The sequence below is a fragment of the Leptonychotes weddellii genome, chromosome 4 (genome assembly GCF_054177405.1).
Source record: "Leptonychotes weddellii isolate Sample4059 chromosome 4, ASM5417740v2, whole genome shotgun sequence".
In the NCBI taxonomy this organism is placed as follows: Eukaryota; Metazoa; Chordata; class Mammalia; order Carnivora; family Phocidae; genus Leptonychotes; species Leptonychotes weddellii.
Genome location: NC_138372.1, coordinates 17,661,241 through 17,685,498, shown reverse-complemented (window position 1 = coordinate 17,685,498; position 24,258 = coordinate 17,661,241). Strand labels below are relative to the sequence as shown.

The following is a 24,258-nucleotide window of genomic DNA, read 5'->3' as shown; positions in this document are numbered from 1 at the left end:
TTTGTCTTTCAAAAAAAGAACCTTTATTACTTAGTCTTTTCCTCATTAGAATGTCTTTTACAGCAACACAAAGCAAAGCACAAGACTCATTTGCAGACACACGGGAGCACAGACAGCTTGTCAGCCAGGGACCCACACAAAGGCCAAGTCCGGTTCTCTCTCTCTCACACACACACACACACACACACACACACACACACACACACACACAGCACGGCCTCTCGGGGTTTCTGGACCCTCGTGCCAGGGACAGCCGGTGTCGGGACCTAAACCTGCTGCCTCGTAATAAAGCCAGGGGCCAGTACCAAGGTCTGGGGTGGGCAAGCAAAGGTGCAGGCGCTGGGCAGGGAAAGGAACGGATTCCCGTATTCTGATAGACACTCTACAAATGTCACCCCACCCCTCGGCCAGGCACTTCTCTGTGCTCCGATTCAAGGGCTTAGAGAAGCAGATTCTGAGAAACGGTGTGTGTTTCTCCTGGGCTAGGGAAACCTGCTACCACCAGCGCCTTGAGCTCAGTGAAGCCAGGCCTGGGAGGCACCCCCAGGGGGAGAGGGCGCTGGCAGCTTTGCTGGGAGCCCCGCGGCTGGGGAGGGAGCGGGAGGAGGACGGGAGACAGAGGACAGATGCCGCTGCCATGCGCCGACCCAGGGGTGAGGGTCGGGAAAGAAGAGTGTGATGCTCCGGCGTCTAGTTTGGTTTCACCCTCCACATTAGCATCGACACTTTCATTCCACGCAAATCGGCAGCCAGCCAGCGAGCAGGGCGCGGAAGCTCAAGCCAGTTGTCTGTGGAAAGGCACCAGATGGTTTGTTATGAAACACATTTTGGTCAGAAAAGAGCTGGGGTTTTTGGTTCCTGGGAGGACAACAACGCCAGAAAGAAGGGAGGTGTGAGCTGGGAGAGGCAACTTTGGCATCAGATCTGGTTCTCCTCTGCCCTCCACCCTTTCCACACTCGGGGCCTGTCTCCTCCTCTGTAAAATGGCGACAAAAGAGTCCTGACCAAGGCTCGGTGTTCGGCACTACATGCTGTCCCCGGAGGCGTGGGGAATCGGGGCTCAGAGACACCCACGCGGACGAGACAGGAAGAGCGGGCACGTGCCCGTCCAACTCGAGGAGAAGAGTGGGTTGGGGGACCCCGACGGAGGGCAGTCACAGATGATCCCCACTGTTGCAGTCAGACCCTGGGGACCCATGGGCAGCCAGGTACACTGGTTCTGAGCCTCGATGGGAACCATCTCGTGGAAGGGCAGACAGAAAGCTCTATGCAATGCAGCACCTTCGAGGAGCCCCTGGGGGCCACACCTGCTGTGTGCGCTTTAAAGTGCCAGCTACACGTTGTCTTTGGTCAGGGGCTGCCCCTCCGCGGGGAGCCCCGGGGCGGGGGCGCAAGCCCAGCGGGGCCCCGGCCGAAGGCACACTTGAGGATGCAGCGTTCTGCGGAGGCTGCGGGGCCCTCCTGTGCTCAGTTAAGGAGTGGGGGCACCGCCAGGGAAATCTGGGTCCTTAGAAAGAGAGAAGGGACAAGAATGCTTTGGTCACCAACACCCGCAGCAGAGCAGAGCTTGCTCAAGAGAGGGCAGAAAGCTGGTTAAAACATGCGCTCGTGCCTGACGCAAATTCGGCTTCCGAGCTGAACCAGGAGTCACTGAATAAATATTCAAGGCATCCTTCAGTTCTTACAGAAAGAGCGGGGCTAAAAGAGAACTTTCTCCTTCCCCCCCCTGCCTGACTGGATGCAGCTGGGATTCGCAGGCCGCCACCCAGCAGAGGGTGGCTGGGGGTCCTGGCGCTGGCCCTACAGCGCCACCAGAGGCTTTGGTCTGTCACGTGTCCCACCAGCTCCAGGGCGCTCAGAAGCTGAAGAGATCATCCTGCTCGGCGCCGCTGCCGTCAGGCTTGTCCCAGTCGACAGGTGAGTGGCACTGGGCGTAATGGATGTCCTGTGCTGTCAATCCAGTGTCCAGGACCTGAGGGTTTGTCCGAGACTGCGCAAGCCTGGAAAGCAGAGCTCTGTGAGCCCGGGGCCCCCGAAGGGGCGGAAGTGAGAGGGCACGGGTGGGAGAAGGCCAGGACTCGGGGGCCAGAGAAGACAGTCCTGGATATCAGGACGGGTGGCGCCTCTGACCGGAGTCTACTCTTGAGGACCAAAGCGCTCAGAAAACTGTGGGGCAGGCAGGGGCATTCCCGCCATGGGGAGAGGGGCCAGGGGAGCCACCCCTAGCCCGACTCCACCCAGAAAGAGGGGGAAGGGCAGCGCTCGTGCGGGCAGTGAGGGGCACACGCGCGGTGGGGGCGGTGCAACCAGGAGCGGACCACCGACCAGAACTGTTACAGGAAGGAAGATAACCTAAGCATCCAAAACTAGGGGAGAGGTAAGTAAATTACAGCCCAGGTCCTTAGAAGAAGGTGAGGCTGTCAATAAATGAGGTGTTTACAAGGAGTTTTTAACAGGCTCGGGGAATGCTCCTGATAGGTCAGTGTTCACTGAAAATCAGGATCCCCAAATGCAAATACCATCTTGAGTGATCAAGGCAAAAAGAAAAAAAAATGTGTATGTATAGGATGAGCATGAATTAAGCCCAAAAGTCTGGGCTGTGGGATTATAGGATGGTGTTATTTCCTGTTTAATGCTTTGCTGATTTTCAAAGTTGTTAATAAAGAGCATAGGATACTTAAGTAATCTGGAAAAAGCAAATGGAAGATTTTCTTAAAATGAGGGGGTTGCAGTCAGCAGGAAGACAGTAAAAAGAATGTCTCTGCCTCCCTGAAAGGGCCATCCATGCTGAACCCCCACCTCCCCAGGCTAGGCCCAGGGGTTTCTAGCAGGTTCTGGCAGGAAGGGGTTGGGGAGGAAGGAGAGGGCTGCAGGGGGCTGCCCAGGGTCCCCAGGGAGACAGGGGCACCTGACTGACCAGGCCCAGTGCTCAGAACCCTGGGCTGCCCAGGGCTCTCTCCAGCCCAGCCTTCTCGGGGCCATGTCCCCAAGCTGAAGGCAGCCATGGCTACAGGGCTGGCCCCTGGGAAGATGGGGAAAGGCCACCACCCTCAGACAAGACCAAAGTATCTCCTTGCTGTGCCTGACATTCCTCCTCTATGTATCGCTCCATAGGTTTCATTAAGCATTACCTCCTCCCTACCCCTTTCCACAACTGCAAAGCCTCTGGAGGGAACAAAGCCTGCAAAAAGCCAGGTTTGGAAGGCTCCACCAGGTGTAGGAAGAGGGAATCAACCTGAGCTGCAGAGTGTTTAGTTCATCTCAGATTGTGGTAGAGAAGCCACTAGGAATAGTTTTTGATTCAACAGCAAGAGCCTTTTAGCAGACCTGGCCAACCCCAGATAGTGAGTTCCCCATCCCAGGAGGCATTCAAGTTGACATTTTTTTGCTCTGGAAAAGGTCAGAGTTCATGTTCTCAGATATGGCAAAGGACCCCAGAGACCAGCCCACAAATGCCAGGCCCTCTTCCCCAGCACAAGGAGCCCAGCTAATGTTACCTTGAAAATGCTTCATCCAGGCCGTCATCCAGCTCCTTGGGGAAAACAAAGCAGGAGATACGAACCCTCAGTGGGGGACCCCGTGCTCACAGCCAGGAGCTAGCCCAGCCCTGGGTAAGCTATGGGGACTCGGGACACAAGCGTAGGAGTCTGGTGAGTGCCTGGGGAACAGGTACACACATCTCAACCCGCGGGCCCAAACCTGGGGTGTGGAACAGGAGAAAGAGGATCTGGGTGGGTAGAATTCCCAGCTCAGCCACCACTTAAGGGACACCTTGGGCAAGTTGCTGCTCCTCTCTGGGACTCAGCTTGTCCTTCCGTAAAATGAGGGGGTTGGACTGGATGAGGTAGATGGCTTTTAAGTTCCAAGAGCAAAGAGGGTAGGGAAGAAGGTTTTCTTGCTTTCATCCACTTCTAAGCTCCTGAGGGGTAACCGATGACAGGAACCCCACAGCTTAGGTGGGAAAACAATGGGCGGGGCTCCCTGCAGCCTCCCTGAGCAGACAGGTGGGTGCTAAGGGTGGTTCCCAAGCAGCAGAGAACAGGCTCCTGATGCCTACTCGAGGGGGCCATATCGAACGGGATTTGAGTTTCCCAAGTCCGTCACCATTCCAGATATTTTACAATTAGAAACGTGTGATTCTGCAAGTGATCTGAGAGCAGAAAAGGGACGTGCAGTGGACACATGGGGAAACGTGACTACGGCCTGTGATGATCTAACAGCGTCGGATTGATGGTCATGATTTCCCGTCACTGTAACGTGCTTGTGTGAGATGCTGATATGTGGAGAATTTGGATGAGAGGTGAACAGGAATGCTTTGTACTGTTTTTATAACGTTTTTGTAAGTCTGAAATTATTTTCAAGTGAAAAAATTTTTTAATTTTTAATTAAAAAAACCCAGTTTCCTCTGGGAGATTCTGCAGGCAGAGGTCATCATCTTTATTGAGGGGATGAAAAAGCTGAGACACAGAGAGGTCGGGGGCTTGCCTCGAGTCACAGAGCAAGTCAGGGCCCAACCGCTGACCGCCAGGCCTCAGCCTCCTCCTTCAGATGGCGGAGCAGGGAGGGGTGTTGGGAGCAAACTGTGCCCACGCCAAGAACAAGGGAGCCTTTGCCTGGTCCTGTGGTGGGCCCAGCCATGGGCGCTCAGACCAAGAGGCTGTGCATTGTGAGGAGACAGCTGTGCTGGGAGCCAAGCCTGCTGGGGAGGCAGCCCCGAGTTCAAAGGGACATTGTTTGCCCCCCACCCTGGGCCTGGGTGCTGCTGGGCTGAGTCTGGCCCTCCCAAAGGACTGAAGTCATGGGTGCCAAGGCCTGGGCCCTAAAGAAGCCTTAGGCCTCAACCAGGGATCAGGCGGAGGCTTGCTGGATCCCTGTGGGGTCCCCAGGCCACATGACCACTCACCCAGACAACACTGCTATTGTTCAAGGCTTGAGGCCTCGGTGCCTCGTCCATGTTAGTGGTATTAGCGCTGACTGTGGACAGCGGGGCCTTGGCCGTCTCTTCCAAGTCCAGCAGGTTCCCAGTGGCAACCACTATGAGGGGTCCGGTCAGGTGTGTCAGTGGGAGGAGCCTCCTGGTTCCAGGCCTCATCTCCCAGCCCCGTCCCGGAGACTCCCAAGCTATCCTGGTCCTGACTCTGTTCTCAGATATGGCCTTCCCAGGCCTATCAACCAGACTACCCAGAGCCCCACCCGAGCCCCACCCGAGCACCTCCCGAAGCAGCTGGACGGCTGCCCACAGGGCGAGAATCTCACCCCAACTAATGTTTTAGGCTGAAATTTTTACATTCACAACAGGTGTTAAGTTTTTTAAGAGATCACATAAATAAGATGTTAGATGTACAGAAAGAGATGTATACATATATTTATATAGTTGCATAGAGACACGTTTGGAAGAACATGCACCAAAACGAGCAGTCTTTCCCTTTATCTACATTTTCTAATTTATCTATGATGAGCATGTATTATTTATTTAACAATAAAACAAAAATAAAAAACCAAGGGTTTGCCCCAGCCCAGGAGGGAGTGAGTAGGGCCCTCTGGATAAAGGGAAGACCCGGATCATGTAGCTGATTCTGGCCCCACCCCCTGCCCAAGACTCACGGCTCTTCAACGACGGGGTGCTGTCTCGGAGGCCCCCGCCCAGGACGTCCCCTCCCTCTTGGCTGGCTTTGTCCCTCTTCTCCTTCTCTGTGGGACCAAGGCACAGAGCGTTGCAGCCCCCGCCCCCAGCAATCGCTGGACAGGGGCAGCCTGCAGCCAATGTCGGGGGGCAGGCATTAGGTCTCCAGCAGGGAGGAAGGAAACTGCAGATTTGACCCTCACAAGCACCCTGGGGGAGGGAGACAGCTGTTCCCATTTCTTCGCAGGGGGACAGTGGGACTCGGGGAGGTGAAGGGAGCTCTCCAAAGTCACACACCAGGTAGGCGAGGAAGAGGAGAGCCGGGCCTGGACTCCAGGGCCTTTACCACCCGCTCCCCACTCCTTTCTCTCTGCCAGCCTTCCCCCGTTCCACCCCCGCCCCCCACAGTGTCCCTGAACAAGACTCACCTTCCTTGGACACCTGCCAAAACTCAAAAGCGACTTTGAAGGCCTGGGCTACTGTGAGGGTGACAGCCTGCGCCTGAAAAACAGGAAACGGGGGGGGGGGGGGGAGCCTGTCAGGCAGGTAACAGCAAGTCTGAAATGCGGGCCCGAGGCTCCGCTCCACCAAGGCTCCGAACTGGCAGGTGGGTGAAGGCAGAGTCCTGGCCCCTCCCTGGTCGCCAAGCAGCCTTGTGGTGTAACAAGGCCACGCCCTCTCCAGGCAGATGGGGCCGCATCCTCAGCACCAGCAGCCCAGCCAAGGTTCCTGCCTCTGTTCCAGCCCCCATGTTTGCAATGGCTGTTCGCCTCCACTTTTCCCCCTCTCCTTTGGGTTTCTCTATATTCAAATAACTAGGGGCTGGCTTCTTCCAAGAAGCCCTCCTCTAATTACCCGAGGACTTCACACAATAACTTAGCCCTTGGAATGAGAGAGCAGAAAAGCCAGAACTGGAAAGGGCCTGGCCACTGCCTGAATGACCAACAGCCAGAGGCAAAGGTTCGACCTGGTTAGCCCTATGCCGGCTCGGAGGGACTTCTAACTGGATCCGCGATGTCAATGCGTGCCCATGGCAGGGGACCAAAACCATTCAGTGCCATAACTCACTGGGAAGAGGGGGCCACCCCTTGGCCCTTCACCCCTGAGGAGCTCCCATGCACCCCTTCACACCCATCTCAGATGTCACCAGCTCTCTCAGGTCACCTGCACTGGGGCCCCACAGGCCCACCTACCTCTCTCTGGCATCATGCCTATCAAAGTGTCACCAGCTCACATGCCTATGACGCCCCATCTGGGTGCTCCCTAAAGGCAAGAACCTAGTCTAAACACCCTGACCCCCCAGAGCAGGCCACGCCCTCCAGAGGTGCAACGCTGCATCCGCCTGAGGGGCCAGCCTCCTGAGGCCTCCCTCAGCCAGGACCTACCCCCAGCCCACATTCATCGCAGCCTCTTCCTCTCTCTGCTTCCAGTTCAGGGTTAATCACAGCTCAGCTGCTGGGCTGTGGGAGTCTCAGAGCTCAGCTGTAGCCGGAAGCGACATCCAGCTTCCTTCTGACAGCCCGGGCGTAGGGAAGAAAGCACCAGATTCTTCCAAGTGCACAATAAGTTCAGGCCTAACCAGCCTCAGACCCACGCCCTTTCCCTCCACCAGACAACTTGATTTAATTGAGAAATGAATCTGTGGCTATTGCCTTTAAAACTCTTTTTTCTAAAATTTAAAATCCTTAAACAAGCTGGCTGATCCATGCCAATTAAACTTCATGAAGTATAAAATCTTATTTGAATCTCTCCGTCATTTACATTTTTGATGCAAGTATGGGTGCTTTATAGCAAAACTTAAATATGGTAATTAAGTATGAAACTCTTCACAGCTGTTTACAATTTAAGCTGTCACGTCCGAATCAAGTTTAATAGACCCAGTTACCACTGAGAATTGCCCATGAACTAAAAATATGGGCTGATTACCAGCCGGAGTCAGCTCACTATACACCCAAGACAGGGTTGGTCACCTAATGTGGCAGGGAGATGGAAGCACCATTATTTTTGCCTCCAGGATATCTGGGGCATGAACCTGATACTGTTTTTGCATAAATCTACTTGTTCACTTGCATACATTTCTGCCCTTTCGCCCCGAAATCCCGAGCTGCAAGTAAACCAAATATAACCCAAGATGCACATGTGCGCAGGTGGCTACAAGCCCAGGCTGGGCAGGGACTGGGGGTGGGGTGGGCCCCGCCCTCTGGGGCGGGTGCAGGAATCTGGGCAGCATTACAAGAAAGGACTGCTCGAGCCTGCCCACGGGGAGGTCTTCCTTCCCTGATCCCGCAGGCTAAATGCTTATCCCTCCCAGGAGTGCCTCTGGCCTGTGAGTCTCTCAGCACCTGACCTGGGTTCTACCTCACCCAGTTTTTCACGTCTCTGGCTTGTTCCCAGTAACCTGGCTGTGAGTTCCTTCAAGGGGCCAGGTCTAGCTCAGGACCTCCCAGGATTCCAGATCCCAGCCTAGTACACAGACCAAGTCCGGCCACGGGTCCCTTATGGCCCTGCTGCCCCGGAAGCATAAATCCTGCACAGAAGGATTACCTGAGGAATGCCGATGGCCATGTATGGGATAACAGCCCTGCCCCAGCGTGCCCGGGGTAGAATCAGGGAGGTCACTTTGTTTCCTGTCAGTCCACCTGCACTGCAACCCTGGGCCCCCCATCAAAGCCGGCAACCCCACCTTCACTTCAGAACCCTGAGGCTGTAGTGCTGGTGGAGGCCTCCCAGTTGGGCAGACAGAAGCATTTCTTTCTGGAGGAACTCATCCTGGCCATGCCCAGCAGGAGTCACCAGGGGAGGGAGGCCTGGTGGCTGTGCTGCCCGAGCTGAGCTGAACGGGTGGGCAACCCAGAAAGGAACCCGAGCTGAGCTGAACGGGTGGGCAACCCAGAAAGGAACCCGAGCTGAGCTAAACGGGTGGGCAACCCAGAAAGGAACCCGAGCTGAGCTGAACGGGTGGGCAACCCAGAAAGGAACCCGAGCTGAGCTGAACGGGTGGGCAACCCAGAAAGGAACCCGAGCTGAGCTGAACGGGTGGGCAACCCAGAAAGGAACCCCTCCGCCCCCACCCTGGGTGGTCACCGACTTCTCGCCCAGAGAAAGGGTGGGGATGTGTGGAGACTGTGGGCCCCCAGCCAAAGGCTAGGGGGCTAGGTCAGCATGCAGGCTGACTCTACTTTGCCACCCAGCCCAGCTCCAGTCACGTCTGAGTCCTCAACCACCAATCACACCATTTAATTCTGCACCTTTGTCTTTGTGCGTGCTGACTCCTATGCTGGGGTTCCTGTGCTCTTTACCGCCTCACCCCTTCTCTCGGCCGGCAAACTCTCACTTATTACTCAGCCCTCAAAGCTTGATTCAAAATGTCTCCTTCTCTGGGAAGACTTACTGACCTCCACCCTAGAACTGAGCCCACTGTGTTCCAGTTACCAAATCCTGGCCCTCCTCCCCCACCATCTTGTTGGTATCTCCATGGCCGATTCCCTGGGTCCCCGGTGCCCAACACAGGGCTTAGCCCGGGACAGGCAGCAGCGGACATCTGTGGAGCACCTGGCCGCTGGGGGGTTGCAGAACCTGAGGCCCCCATCTCACTTTCTGCCTCCTTCTCAGAAATGTCCACTAAGCCCTGAGAATCTCAGGATTTCCAACATGGCCAGGATCTCCGACTGCCAACTTGGGCTCAGCGGAAGCCTAGCGGAGGCACGAGAATACCACTCTCACATTGGGTGGCCTATTTAGCACGTCCTGCCCTGGGCTGTCTGAAGGGGAAAAGCCAGCTAAGAAAGGGTGGATAAGCCATAATCGAGCCAGTCAGCTCCTGACACAGAGCAAAGTGTGTGAGGAAAAGTGAAGAGCCTGGGCCCAGGTGCCCAGCAGTAGCCATGCCCCCTGCCGGACCAGGGTTCAGCCGCCAGCGCCAAGCGGTGCGCAGGCTGTTTTCCTCAATAACTGACCTCTCAGCCTGGGCCAGGCTGATTTTGTTCAAGCCTGTCTAAAGTCCACTGGCCCCAGACCAGGCCTCCCTTCAGCCACTGGGCGAGCACCCGCTTTCTCTTCCCCCCTAGCTCCCCTTCCCAAAGGAAGCCTCTGGAGCGCAGCGCCCCTCCTGCCCAGGGTCCGCACCCTGCAGAAGTGGCTATGGGCCACAGCTGCCCCTGCCCAGTGTCTGCTCTGGTCAGTGGGAGGAAGAGACGAACAATGGGGACATAATGAGCCTGTATTTTTAAGTCTCTGTGGCCTCGTAAGAGACAAAGCCAAGAGTCACTGTCTGTGAGAACAAAGCCGTCATGGGAGAAGCCACTGCAGCCCGGGGACCCGGGGCATCACAAGGCCTGGGTGAGTGGCTGGCGACACTGAGTCTGCAGGAAAGAAACAAGGTCCACAAAAGAAAGGGGCCTTTCAGAGCAATCCTGGAGGTCACTGAGGTGACCTTCATTCTGCTGATGGGCAAGCAGCCCAGAGAAGGGCAGGGTCTTATCCACAGTCACAGAGCACAGCAGCCAGGACCAGACCCCTAATCTGTGTTGTCCTGCAGTGCTCCCTCCAAAAGACCTGTGGGAGGCTGAACCGTGGCCCCTAAAGATATCCACATCCTAATCCCTGGAACCTGTGAGGGTTAGCTGGAACGGCAAAGGGGACTTCACAGACGTGATTAAGTTAAGGATTTTGAGATGGGGGGTTATCCTGGATTACCCAGGGGGCCCAATCACAACAGGCCTTCTAAGAGGGAGGCAGGAGGGTCAGAGCCAGTGACAATGGACTGGGACAACGGAAGCAGGAGGAAGACTGGGAGGTGCTGCACTGCTGGCCCTCGGGTTGAAGAAGGGGCCAGGAACCAGGGAATGGTGGTCTCTAGAAAGTTTAAAAAGGGCAAGGAAACGTATTCTCCCCTGGAACCTCCAAAAGGATGACAACTCTACTGACCCACTTTAGACTTCTGACCTCCAGAACCGTAAGAGAATAAATCTGGGTTGTTTTAAACCACTAAGTTTCTGGTAACTTCTTACAGCAGCTACTGGAAACTAATACCGTGTCTCGAGCAGGCCCTGATGGGTGGCAGGAAGCCTGGGGGCCACTTAAAAACGGTGCGGTCCTTGATGTGTCCGTGAGGAGAGGAGCAGGGGAGAGGATCTTGTCTCCTTGGTTCCAAGGACCACAGGGTATGGGGAGGAGGGCTCTGGGCTCCGTACGGAGGTTAACAGAGGCCAACACTAAACCAATAAACGTCAGAAATCTCCTCACAGAGCAGATGTTCAGATCTCTGGGCCTCCGAAACGAAAGCATCAACACCAAAGGTGGACTCACTCTGCCTGCTTGTCCCAAAGTTCAAGACAAAGCCCAGAGACCACAGAGGTCCCCCCTCGTCTCAGCTGGATGGGGCGAGGGGGGTAGCCTAGAAATGGGACAAGGAGCTCGGGGCTCCTCGCGGCCATGCGGTGAGGGGAAGAAACATGGGTTTAAACCCTCGCTCTGCCCAGCTGGCTGGGTCATCTTCAGCAAGACAGCTGACCTCTGTGAATCTGCTTCCTCACTGAAAATAAAAACAGCGAAGCCAGGAGCAGCTGCCGCCTCACAGAGCTATGAGGACTAAAGTCCACCACTGAAAGAGGCGCATGGGAGGTGCCAAAAAATGGCCATTTCCCTCCCCACTCTGGCTACAGCGAGCCAGGTCCCCTTGCCTTTCACCTGGGCCCTCTGATCACCAGTCTCCAAGGACTAATTCCTACAAGGCCCTGAACCCTCAGACTGTCCTACTGACAGGAGAGCGCCGCCCTCCGCCATTCAAATCCAATCAAGCATGTTAGAGAGGAAGGGACCAGGGCACTGACTGGTGACATGGGCTTGTCACCGCCCACAGACCAGGCTTACTCAGTGCTCTCAGCATCCACGTGGGGTTCCCAGGAATTTCACACTTCATATTAAGTGATGTCACCTCTGGGTCCTGCCTCCCCCCAGGGGCAGGGCTGCCAAGGCCAGAGCCTGCCTGGGCCCCAGCCTCTCCCCACTGACCAGTTTCCGCTTGGTGCAGAGGAAGGCATGGCACTCGAGATTCTCGTTGTGCTGGCTCTGTGCAATGTAGGCAAACACTTTGTCGTGCACCTTGTCTGCTGTGCAATAGGAGATCCTGAAAGGCAAGTGGGAAGTGTCACCAAACCCGGCACAGGGGCCTGCCCACAACTGGGGTGCCCCACAGGGCATCTCCCCTGAGTCCCCGAGAGCCAGCTATCCTACTCCACCAGGGGGAGACTCTGGCTTTGGCCTCTGGACCTGGCATTCTGGGCCATCGATGGGGGGCACCCAGGCTAGGCAGGAAGGAGTGGAGGGTACTTCCCCCCTCTACTGAGTCATACCCCAAAATGGTAACAGCTATACCTTTCCTGCACCCCAGGCAACGCTCTAGATATGACTTAATTCTCAGAGCTGCCCTGAGATGGGTTCTATTATCATTCCCACTTTTCAGGTGAGAAAACTGAAGCTAACGGTCGGATCACCAAGCAAGTGGCAGAGCTGAGACCTGCACTCACCTGCGGGTTCCAGAGGAACCGCCATGCTACCCTTCTGGGTGTGTGCTGACCACACAGAATGGGGAGCAGGACACTGCCCCGCGCACCGATGCCCTTCACTGGGCCTTCCCTCCCCGCCCTCCAGTCATGCCCCTGCCCAGAGGTCGGAGGAGCCCCAGGCCCTCTCTCCCGGGGTGTGGTCAGAGGTGGAGGAGCTGGGAGTCAGGTGAGGGTGTGTGACGATGACCAGCCCGGGAGCCCCAGCGGGTCCAGGAGGAATACACAGCAGCTCCCTCCTCTTGGAACACTTGCCCCCAAACCCCTCCTCGTCTGTTCCGTCTGTTCCGTCCTCGTCTGTTCCGTCCCTGCCAGCTACTCAGCCCAGGAATCTCCATCAGCAGAGGAACTGGGGTGGGAAAGGAGATCAGCAAACTCCTCCCCCAGTTCTCCCGGCTTCCCTCACAGCCAATGACACAGGGATCGGCACCACTTAGGACCCCCAGGCCAGCAGCTACCTCTTCTCCACCCCAGTGGATCCAGCCTCCTGCCACCTCCCCGGAGAGGCCTTGCCAGGTCTCCCCAGACAGGCCCCGCCTTCTCTGCCCTCCTTGCCAGCAGGGGCTGGGTCTGAGGCCTCCCCTAGTTAAAGGAGGCAGGCAGAATCAGGAAGGTGAGGGGAAGACACCAGCCAGAAACTCTAAAACCAACCCCCCCCCCCCTCCCCCGGACTGGCTTGTGCTCCAGGGGATTGAGCCACGTGCCTGGAGACAAAGCAAGAGGGTGGAGGAGCGCCCGGCAGCTGAGTGCCTGCTGGACAGAGCTCCAGCCTGCGTGCCCTGGTCCCAGCTCAGCCACTACCTCACTGTAGGGCCTTGGGCAACTCCCCGGGCCTCAGCTTCTCCATCTGCAAAATGGACTGTCCCTTCCAGCATTGGAATCCTACAACTGACCAGCCAAGAGAGGGAATGGGGAGAGCTTAAGGTTCCAAGGGCTGGGTTCTGCCTCCCTGAGAACAGTGCCCCCCCCCGCCCCCCCCATACCATCTACGCTCTGGCCTCCGACTCTGCCCTGAAGCCTCCCTGAATGCCTGGCCAGATGTCCAGAGCTGAGCTGCTGCGTTCACAGCTCTCTGCACTGAGCCTGACTCAGCAGCTCGCCTGGGGAAGGGGGCAGGGAGGGGGGTCCTAGCCCTGAGTAGGCCTCAGCTGCCTCCTGCAACTCGGAATAATGACAGCAGCAACTGCCCTTTAACCAAGTGCCCACTGTGAGCCAGGCAGGCACCGTGCACTCAGCACTTCCTAACAGCACTGAGAGGCAGGGTCTGTTTCCATCCCCCCCTGCCCCCCACACACGAGGAAACTGAGGCTCCAAGGTCACCCAGACAGAAAGTGGTAGAGCCTGGATTCAGAAGGGGCGCCCCACCCACTGCCCCAAGCGGCAGAGTGAATGTGGGCGACACTGAGCGTACCTGTAAATGGACACATTCTCAATGAGCTGGTTGGTGATGTTGTCAGTCAGGATAATCCCCCGTGGCGACACCTTGAGGGTCACTTTCTGCAGCTTCTTCCCGCTGGCCTTGGCCTTGGGGTAGATGTGGGTCAGAGAACCTGCCTGCCCCACTTGGGACCTACTCTCGTGGGCTACACCTAGCTGGTCTAAGCCCCAGACTCGAGGCCCCCGGGAGGCCTCAGCGTAGAGACGCAGACACGCTGGGGAAGACAGCCGTCAGCCCACTCTTGTGATAAACCCAGGGACAACCGCTGCCCACGGAGTGCCTGCTATCTGCCAGGCCCTGGACCTCGAGTCATCCTTAGAGGCAACAGAGCTTCTCCCGAGGAGGAAATGGGACTCAGAGGTTAAGGGAGCTGCCCAAGGACACACAGCTAGGAGGGACTGCAGCATCTGAGCACTGAGTGGGCTATCACAACCCAGCAGGGTCACTCCCGGGGACTCTCCACTCCACCCACTATACCTGTGAGGGTCTGAGCTGAGGGGTCCAAGGCCACCAAGGGAGGTGCATTTATAGGGCCATGCTTACTCAGGATGGCCAGCTGGGGAGGGGGGAGATTTGTCTCTGGTGGGTCACCCTGTCCCTTAGACCAGAGGACAAGTGGTCGCGTGACAGCAACCTCCCCACTAATCCTTGGCACTAAGTCACCAACCCTGAGACAGGGGACCTGAGCTGGGGGAGGGGAGACTGGGAGAAGCCATGGCCACAACAGCTGGAGAGGAGGACATTGACCCTGACCCCACAAGCCCAGTGGCTCCCCTCTACCAGAGTCCCTAAGCCGGATGCTAGGGGACGGGAACAGCTCAGATGCATCCAATCAGGGTAATAAGCAGAGGATGAGTGGTACCCCAAGAAGCAGCTGGCCCTTGGCTCATGGCTCCCCCACCCTGACTGGGGCTCACCGTGGCCACAATCCTCTTGACGGCAGCAGCTGACAGCTCTTCACCCTTGGGCTGCTCCACCAGCGTCATGCCCAGGTACTTGAGGCTAAAGAGCATTCCCTCGAGCAGCGTCTCCCGAGTGTCTGTCCAGTTCTCCGGCAGCTCTGTGCAGAAGGAGAGGCCTTCAGACCCTGTCCTCCCAGCCCCCATTTCCTAGGAAGACCAAGCAAGGGGCACTGGGGTCGTTCATCTACCGTTATTTTTACCTATAATAAAGGACCAACATTTTCCAGTACCTACCAAGCACCATGGTAAGAAGCCTTCCATAAAATATTCTCATTAATCCTCATGACAACCTATGAGGTAGACACTTTTATCGCACGCACTTACAAAGACACTGAGGCCCCGGGAGGTGAAATCACACAACCAAGTCCACAGAGCCAGCAAGTATAAGAGCCAAGATCTGAACCCATATTTTCAAGTTCAAAACCCAAACTCTACACTTCAAAACTAATACCTGCTGAGAGCAAACCATGCTATTTTCTTACTGAATCTTCTACACGATCCTGTGAGGTGGATGTTATTCTTACTTTACAGATTAGGAAACAGGCTCAGAGAGGCAAAGTCATCAAAAGGTCACATACAGTGAGTAAAGGGTTGGGAGTCAGAACTCAAATCTGGGCAGTTCCCAGGGCCCCAGCCTGCTCTGCTGGCCTCCATCCGCACAGCCATGGAGAGGAAGAGGCAGGGAGGAGAGGGACCAGGAGAGAGGCGGGGGGCAGGGAATGGGAGAGGTGACTGCTCAAATGACATCCTATGAAGGCCGCTGGAATCCAGGGGGTTCAAGTCCCAGCTCTGCTTCCCACCACCTGCATGTGTTGGGGAAGTCCCCTCTCCTCTCTAAGCCTAGTAATGCTGAGGCCATGGTACGGAGCAAGGGTCCTCTGAAAACTGCCCAAGACTGAGATCAGGAAGGTTGGGAGATGGGGGAAATGAGCCCAGCTCGCTGGGTAGGGAAACAGACCGCAGGAGAGAGAGCTGGAAAGCCCCCACCTCACCCCACCCATGCGAGAGAGGGCCCTGAGCAGGCAGAGGGACAGGAGGGCAAGTGTGGTCTTCATCAGCGGTTTGAACAATCCCAAAGTTCCTCCCCAGATCACTCAGCTGGAAGCAATTAAGCCAGAAAGCGGAGGGAAGGTCTCCAGGGATCCTTCCAAGCCCGATCACCAAGACGAATGAGCACCCCATGCTCCTGCCTGTCAAGGCCCTTTGCCTGTCCCTTATGATCCTTTCTCCGACGATGCTGCAGTGCAGGAGGTTGTTATGATTGTAGCCACATTAAAGAGGAGGAAACAGCTCTTCAGCGTCACATACCATCTTGGATGCGGCAGGATCCACAGAGGAATCAGTTTCCAGGGGCCAGCACGGAGATGGCCAGGACCACTTCCCTGGACCACTTTCTGGGAGAGGAGCTGGGAGAATCCTGTACTCTCCCTGCTCCTCCAGGGACCCTCAGGGGCTCTAATGGAAGAGCCACAGGAAGAAAGCTTCGGACTGGGCATCACTAGTGCCAGGGCAGCTGAGGCCCCGGCAGGGCTGTGGGCGCCGCCTACAAGGCGCAGCCTGGTTCGGGGGTTTCTGCGCTATTGGGCCCAGGTGGCAGTCCCGGGCCCTCCACCCTGTCTGGCCCATGCTGCCCCTCCCAGCAACTGTCTTGGAGTTCTACTTCTCCAGGGGCTCTGCCTCCTTCTCCATCAGCCAGAAGGAGCCTTGTACACCCACACCTCTCTGGTTTTGACTTGAGCAAGCCACTGTCCCTCTCTGAGACTGCTTCTTCATCTGAAAAAAATGCATGTGTGTTGGACAGCAAGGTGTCTTACAAGAACTTACAGGTGTACCCAGTCCCCCTGTCTGATGTCCAGGTGAGCAGGGACGTGTTGGCTGGTTATCCAGAGCCTGGCATGCAGTTGGCACTCAGTATCTGCTGAGTGAAGAAATGACCTGGACAACTCCAAGGCTTCTTTCAGGTCTGCAATGTCTCAAACCCCATCCTCAGCTCCGGTCCCCAGCCCACTGCCCTCCAGCCCTTGCACTTGGGCCACCACCCCAAGAGGAGGCCCAACCCCTGCTGAGACGACCCCCCCACACACAAGGGACCCTATCCTCTGCTGTATCAATCACGAGCCTGTTTCATTTGATCCCCCAAAAAGAATCAGAAAGTCCCTGAGGTGACCCAGTCCTGGGTTGGGTGATGGAAGCCCCGTCAGACCTGAGCCTTTCTCTCAAAGAAACCAAGAACACCACATCATCAGCGCAGAACAGAGCTATCAAGTAAGAAAGACAACAATAACAACAAAGCAGCTCTGACCATTACTTCTAACATTCACAGCTACCTGGCAGCCAGGCATTCTCATTCCCCTTTCAGAGGAGGGAAGGGAGGCTCAAAGGACACGTGATTTGTCACATTAGTTGTCTATCTGACTCTAAACCCAAGCTCCAAGGTCCTGACCAGTAGCCCATACTATCTTCTCATGAGGCAAACGACCTTGATTTTAGCAAAAGGTCAGGAAGAAGTTCCTAGAGCCCGAGGTATTTCCTCCCACAATTCCTAATTCCTGAGGCTTCCCCTCAGTAGGTACTCAGACTACTGCTTTCAACCTGAGATGCATCTAAGCAAGGATGGCCAACTACATGCTACCATGCCTATCACTGGTGTCCTTGACAGACATTGCTAATCAATTGCAGCTCTATTCCCTCTGATTTACAGGCTTTGGACTGTTTCTCAATACAAGGCTCCATGCAGGCAACACCAATCGATCAGGGGTGGCCTCGTTCATCTCACTATCCATACCTGCCCTATAGCAAACATCCTTCCTCCCCGCCATTTTCATGTCCCCACTATCCCATTTCCTTTGGCTCAGCCTTTCCTGGCCCATCTCCAAAACCACTTCCGCTCTTTCCATTCCAAAGGGCCAAAGCTTGCCAAGGTCACAGATGACCTTTTTGTTGTCAAAACATTCCCCAGTCCTCCCTGACCTCTGAAATGCTTGGCATATTCTGCATTCTTCCTTCCCTGGCCTGACCCTTACACTACTCCATGGCCTCCTTCATGAGGGCCCTGGTAGACCAGTTGCCACTCATCAGCCTTGGAGACCCTCTGCCCAAACTCCTCACATGACAGATGACAAGGCCCAGAGAGGGATGGGACTTGTGCAAGATCACACAGCAAGTCAGAGCTTCAACCCGCTACCCGGCCCCCACCAGCTCCCAATCCACTACAGGCAATTCCCACAATGACTACTGGGGAATCACAGGTGTCCCAGTGTCCTCTCCCACAATATCCCTACATGCACACACTCATTCACATGCACATGCACACACAATGGAAGCTCCAACCATGCAGAGCTTCTTCCTCGTGATGCAACATTTTCTTTCCCACTTCTATGCTTTTGCTCAAGGAGTTCCTTCTATCAGAAATGCCCTTCCCTTTATTTGATTGAAACCCCTTGCATCCAGCCTCATCCAGGAAGCCTTGAAGGCAGGACTGCCTAGCAGTTAAAAGCAAAAGCCTTAATCCTAAGAAACCCAGTTCTAACATTATTTGAGTGATCTTGAGCAAATTAATTACCTTCCCTGGGACTCAGTTTTCTCATCCATAAGATGGGGGAAACAACAGTCCCCAGCTCACAGGGCTACTGTTTTGACCCTTTGATGAGATAATAAAATTAGATAATGAGATAACAAACGTAATGTGCTTATTTAGCACAGGACCCCGCCCATGGTCACTCCTCTTGATGGGGCCTCGTCCCTCTGTGAGCGGGTCGCCTGTGCCTCTCTTGAGCGTGGATTTCCTTCTCTTCCTTCTCCAACCACATCACTCACAGCCAGCAGCTGTCTACCATGTGTCTTCCTCTTGAAGGACTTCTGTTCCCGTGTGTCTCCCCCAGGAACTGGAGAAGGTGCACCCCTGTCCAGTGTTGCAGCTCTGCCTTGTCCTTTTCCCCCTTCCCATTATGCCGTCCTCCCAGGCCCAGCAAGATCAAGATCCTCCTTCTCTTCGAGGGAGGGAACCCTGCCTCTGCTCCTATACTGTCCTTCTGGGCATGACTCATCTCTTCAATGAGGTGGAAGGTCTCTCAGGCCCCACACCCTCCCTGAAGAAATCCACACCTAAGAGCACTCAATAAGGCAAACGCAGAGTTGGTGCCTACCCAGCAGCCAGCCACCTCAGGCTGGAGGCCACATGCTCCTTCCTAGGAGGAGCCCGGGGCTTCAGGAAGAGCTCCCAGAGGCCCTCAGGCAAATACAGGCCTGAGTCTACAGCCCTGTTCCGGTCCTGGTTATTTTTGGCCCTGTGGTGGATAATGACCGCGCTATTTTAACTTAGCAATTTTACAGATGACCTGCTGTCAGAGTTAGCTGGGGACGGACCATATGCCCAGTTTAACTCACGGCTGCAAACGTGTGCTCTTTCCTCATTAAGCCCCCTGCCCAGGACTCAGAGCTAGGCAGGGGGTCCCTGTGCCCCTCTTGCTGCCCAGGAGACCCAGCCTGGCTGGTGTCTGGAACATCAGAGCGATAGCCAAACCCATGGGCCAGGGGGAACCTCCAAGAGCCCTGGCCTCCAGCCTCCTCCAGCCTGGTGGGGAGGTGGCCTCAGAAGCCACAGGGTAACGTCTCAGAAAGGGACTCAAGCTCTGCCATGACCCGGAATGTAGCTGCTTCTCTAAGGCCACAGTCGCTTTATCTGACAAATGGGTTTAGTTCCTCAAGAGCATCATCGGAAACAGGTTCAGCATGTAAAAAGTGCCAGCAAATTTCAGAAGTTAAGATTATCAAAAGAAAATAATTAAAAAATGATCATAGCATAAGCGTTCATTTCCTGAGTACCTACTTACTCTTGTAAGAGAAAAACGTGCTGTCAAGGTTAAAACCATGGGGTCTGGAGATGGGCTGTGCGGTTCAGTCATTCCACCTCCCTGGTCCTCAGTTTCCTCACTTAAAAATTGGGACAAGAAGCATGTCCACCCCATGGGGTTGCTGTGAGGATGAAGTGAGTTCACACACCAGGTGGGCTTAGAACCACGCCTGGCACATGCTGAGGGCCACTGAAGTGTGAGCTACTGTCATTACCAAGGGCCCAGGGCTAAAAGCTTGAATGTGCACACAGTCATTTGCAGTATTTTGTGAGGAGAGGCAAGGATATATTAGGATTCCCACTTCACAGGATAAAGAGGCTCAGAGGAGTCTGGCCATGACTCTTAATTGACAATGCTGGTCTTTGCCTCCCACAGCCCGTGCTGTTCACCCACCAAGGGTGCCCACCAAGCCCCTTCCCATGTGAGGCAGGGGTCACGCGCAGGATCACCCAGAGGCGTGGGCATCCTGTCCTGCACGGCTGCCTGAACAGAGTGCCCCTCAGTGAGCAGGGGATGACCTGACTCCTTCAAGGCACATATGCCTCCCTCAGCCACCAGACCTGTGAGAAGCAGGGCCCCAGCCTCCAGTTAAATGTCCCCTGCTCCCGCTGCTCCCTCTGGCTGGAAGGCTGTTCCCAGATTCCTCCCTCCTGTATTCTCACATGTGCTCCAAGTCACCTTCTTGGAGAGGCCTTCCCTGACTGCCCGCACTGACGCTATCAGAGCCCCACCTTTATCCCCTCACTGGACACCATTTCCACACACGCCACCTGACAAGCCACCTCTCGCCTGCAGCTCTCTGGCTACCGGAGGGGCCGATGCCCATGCACACTGGGGTATTCAGGGCTCCCATCCCTGAACCCACCGCTGCCAGGAACTGCCCCTCAAACAGAATAACTGAAGAGCACATTCTCCACTGCCCCCCCCAAAACTCCCCAGGGGATGGCGCTCCAGTCACCCACGCTGGTGACTTTCTTCCCTTCCCACTTTTGAAGATATTTCCTGGGATCTTTTCCCAAATAGATGACTCGCACTCAGATCCTTCTCTCAGCGTCTGCTTTCTAGAAGAACCCAAAGGAAGATACCACTCTAAGGGAGCGGTCCCCGCCATTTCCTCAGCCCACTTTATCCTTCTTCATGGTGTCACCATTACTTATCACCAAACCATTCATTCGCACCCTGGTCATTCTGCTTCCTCCACCAGACCGTGAGCACTGCTGGGAGACAGACGGACTTGTTCACCAGACTCTCCAGTACCTATCGGGGCATGTCACATAGTCTGTGATCAGTATTATGACTTGGGGGTTTATTTATAGTATCTTTTATTGTAAATATTATAAGTAAGTACAAATAGATTCTCTGTCCCCCACATACCACCATACTCTAGCTTTTCTGGAACCTGTATCTTGTATTTCTTTACCTGCTCTGAGTTCTCTGACAGCCTGTAGGGAGCCTGAAGATCAGAGGGCCCCCTCTTGGAAAGAAGGGTACTGAGGGGCCAGGGTGAGCCACCTTTCAGGCAGCTGGAAGAAAGGAAAAGCCCTGGCTAGGGACTGAGATAAAATATTTATTTTATGGGAATATTTATTGAGATGGGAAAAAGGCCATGTGTGGGAGAGGGAGATAGTTCTTCAAACTCAGGACCAGCTGGGAGACAGGGGGCTGTGAGGTTCAGTGCCAAAAAGTGTGGGGTTCTAGCCTACTGTGTGACCTCAGGCAAGCTGCCTCCCTTCTTTGGGTTTCAGTTTTTCCACAAATAAAACAATTATCATGCTAATCCCAGCTGAGGATCTTGAGTGGTTTGGTGAGGAGCAAGTCACAGCTGATAGCAGGTGTCAAGTCTAACCTTAACTCCCCTGGCTTCATTTTGGCCGCAAAAGTCAACCACAGGGCTCAGTTCCAGTTGGCCGGAACACCACCTCAGACCAAGCTACCCCAGCACCTCCACCCCAGACACACCGCACAGCGTCCCTCTCTACCTTGTGGCCACCACTGTTCTCAGGGGCTGTCAGCCGTCAGCCCATCCTGGGATGGGGCCTGCCCCAGCTCGTCCCGTGGCCAGAGTCCAGGAGGCACGCTGATAAGACCCCTGGGCTGGGGATTCGGAGTGCTATCTCTAGGAAGCCGTGCTGGAGCCTGAGCCTCCGGTCTTTTACCTCTGACACAGGTCTGTTAAGAATCCCTGCTCTGTCACCTCACAGGAGCAAATGAAATAACAGAAGCAAAAACTGTGTAAAACATAAAGTGACAAAAGCAGTAGTTACTATTTATTGAATCCCTTTGCTATTCCAGGCAAAACACTATTTCATTTAATCCACACACACACACACCCCCCCCACCACCCCCACTACTGTTATTTGCAATTTACAGATAAGGAAACTGACAATAACGAGGGACAGGTGAAGATTCCACCCAGATCATTCTGGGTCCAGAAGGCTCAGGACAACACTCTGGGGGTCTGCAGGGGAGCGGGGGTCTCCTCTCCTTTTCTCTGCAGGTGTAGATAGGCTCTGAGCCCCCAAAACTTGTCCCCCCACAGGAATAGTCATGTTGAAGGTCCACATGACACAAAGGGGGAGTGGGACAGGAGGAAACCACCAATGAGGTGCCAGTAGGAAGCATTATCAAGAATTTTCTCAACGCCTCTATCAGGTTAGAATTTTTATCCCCATTTTTCTGGTGAGGAAACTGAGGGTCAGAAAGGAAAATGACTTGTCAAGATCAGAGCAGCACAAGAAACTCTTTTCCACCATCCAAGGTGGCTACCTCTTCCCGTTCCCCAGAATCAAAGAGGCTTCTAAGCTTTCTTCCCTTACCCAGCACCCCCTTCCTCCCCCACCCCAGAAGAACTGCAGGGTTCCACCACTGGAACAAACCATTATTCTCAGAAGTCCCAGTCAAATCCCTTAAGTATTTAAAGGGGCTATTTAGGGGCCAGTTAAGTGTGGGAGACAGTGCATCCTGGCCTAACGGGTCTCTGACCCCACCCCCACCAGCAGGCACCAGCCCATGTTCCCAGTGCCAGTCTTGGTTTAGGAGGTGGCCACAGCTGGAACAGCAGAGTGGGGCAAGAGGGAGGGGAAGGGCGGGCTTTCTAGGCCCAGACACGCTGGCACTGGGAACTCGGGCTCCCCTGGCGGAGCCCTGGAAAGAAGAAAGGGGGGGTGGGGTGTGACTGTACTGTCAGGGGTTTCTTGGAGGGGGAGGGGGGCGAGGTAGGGGGTTGGGGAGTCCTCCCCTGGAGGTCCCAGGTGTTTGATAGGAGGGTGGGAGTGTACGAAGTCTTGGCTCGGGCTCCACATCTGCCAGGAAGGCCTGTGCGACCCCAGGCAATCCACTCCCTTTCTCCTGCAGAAAAAAGAGGGACTTGGGCTGGGTTTCTCAGGCCTCAGGGGAACGTGCCAGGTGACGGGTTCCCTGAGAGTAATCTGAGACGGGGAGAGGAGGAGGTCCCCCCTCCCAGCCTCCCAGCCGCCCCCGGGAGAAGGGAGAGGTGGCGGCGAGCCTGCCATTCGCCTGGGCGCCCCGGGACTTCGGAAGCCCGAGGGGGAAAGTGCGAGAGAAAACAGGTTTCAAAATTGGCCAAAACGCCAGCCTCGCCACCTAGACGTGGGAAGAGGAGGGGACGCAGGGGTCTGGAAGGCTCGGGGTGTGGTACCTTCTGAGACCCCAGGCTGAGCCTCGCCCCCAACCTCAAGTAGGTACCTGCGAAGCCCGCTCACACCTGAGTCGGTTACTGGACGCCTGGGGGTCAAAAGACGACCTCAAGGGTTGGCGGTGGGGCGGGGGGCACGCGGGCTCCCACCGGCCGCGGACCTCGCGGCGAGGGCGCAGGGCTGCGGGCATCTCCCCAAACCCCGGTGCCCACTCCTCCTCCCCCGGGCACTGTCTCCCCTCCCGCTGAGCTCCGGGCTCCCCTAAGCTGCCCAGCGCGGCGAGGTGGCCAGGTGCCGGGGTTCGCGCAGGTCTCTTCCCCTCACCTGCGGCCCCTCCGACTGCCGCCTGCACCTGGGGTCCCCGAGCTCCGCTCTCTCCCCCAGCTCTGCCCCTCCTCCCCAGCCGCACAGAGCCGGGACGGGAGTGGGAGCCCGACTTGACCGCGGGCGACCCCCAACCCCGCAGGACCGGGCAGGGCCGCAGGGCACCGGGCAGACCGCGCCTCTGCCCCCGGCGCCCGCGGGAGGCCGGTCCGCTCCGCCCGACCCCCGCCCGGCCCCCGCCCGGCCCGGCGGACGCGCACACACTCACTCCGATGCCGGCCGCCGCCCCCCCAGCTCTGCTTAGCGAGGCTGGGGCTCCGGATCAGCGCCCGCCCGGCGGACTTGAGCGCGTCCATGGCCGCTCCGGCTGCCGCCGCCAAAACTCCGTCAGGAAAAACTTTCCGCCGGGGCCGCGCGACGCGCGGACTCCGCGCTCCTCCCCCCGCGGCGCGAGCTCCGCGCCGACGTCCGACGGGGCGGGATGATGGCCGGCCAGGCCCCGCCCCCGGCCCCGCCCCCGGCCCCGCCCCCGACCGCCCTGCCTCGCCCCGCCCAGCCCGGGCTCCTGCTCTTGCTCCCCAGGGGGTCCCCACAAAGGGCGCCCCTAAGGTAGAGGGCCGAAAGCCCTAGAAGCCCCTTCTTTTCCTCCCTCTCCCAATCCCCTTATTCCTAGGATTTCTAGACAGCCCAGCTGTAAGGTACTTGGGGGCCATTTTACAGATGGTCAGACTTAGGGTCGGAGAGAAGGGTGCTGCCCAGGGCAATGGGAGGCTTAGTAGGAGAGGTGGGAGTAGTAGAACTTTGCTGGGAACCGGGCAGGACTATAAAAGTTTTCCTTA

General features: G+C 56.2%; 1 protein-coding gene across 3 annotated transcripts; it reads right to left on the bottom strand.

Annotated features, from left to right (window-relative positions):
• LDLRAP1 (low density lipoprotein receptor adaptor protein 1) lies at window positions 1-23,860 on the bottom strand. 3 transcript variants are annotated; one of them, XM_081817773.1, is made up of 9 exons: window positions 23,688-23,860; window positions 14,542-14,684; window positions 13,598-13,710; window positions 11,636-11,750; window positions 6,052-6,124; window positions 5,605-5,754; window positions 4,904-5,034; window positions 3,498-3,532; window positions 1-2,000 (listed from the first exon to the last, which is right to left on the bottom strand). In XM_081817773.1, exons 1-9 carry the CDS (start codon window positions 23,773-23,775, stop codon window positions 1,856-1,858), a joined length of 993 nt encoding a protein of 330 aa, XP_081673899.1. In that variant the 5' UTR covers window positions 23,776-23,860; the 3' UTR covers window positions 1-1,855. The 3 variants fall into 3 exon arrangements, with proteins under 3 accessions (XP_081673899.1, XP_081673900.1, XP_081673901.1); XM_081817774.1 differs by having other exon boundaries at window positions 5,605-5,691; window positions 23,688-23,858; XM_081817775.1 differs by lacking the exon at window positions 5,605-5,754.
• Window positions 23,861-24,258: the final 398 nt, after the last annotated feature.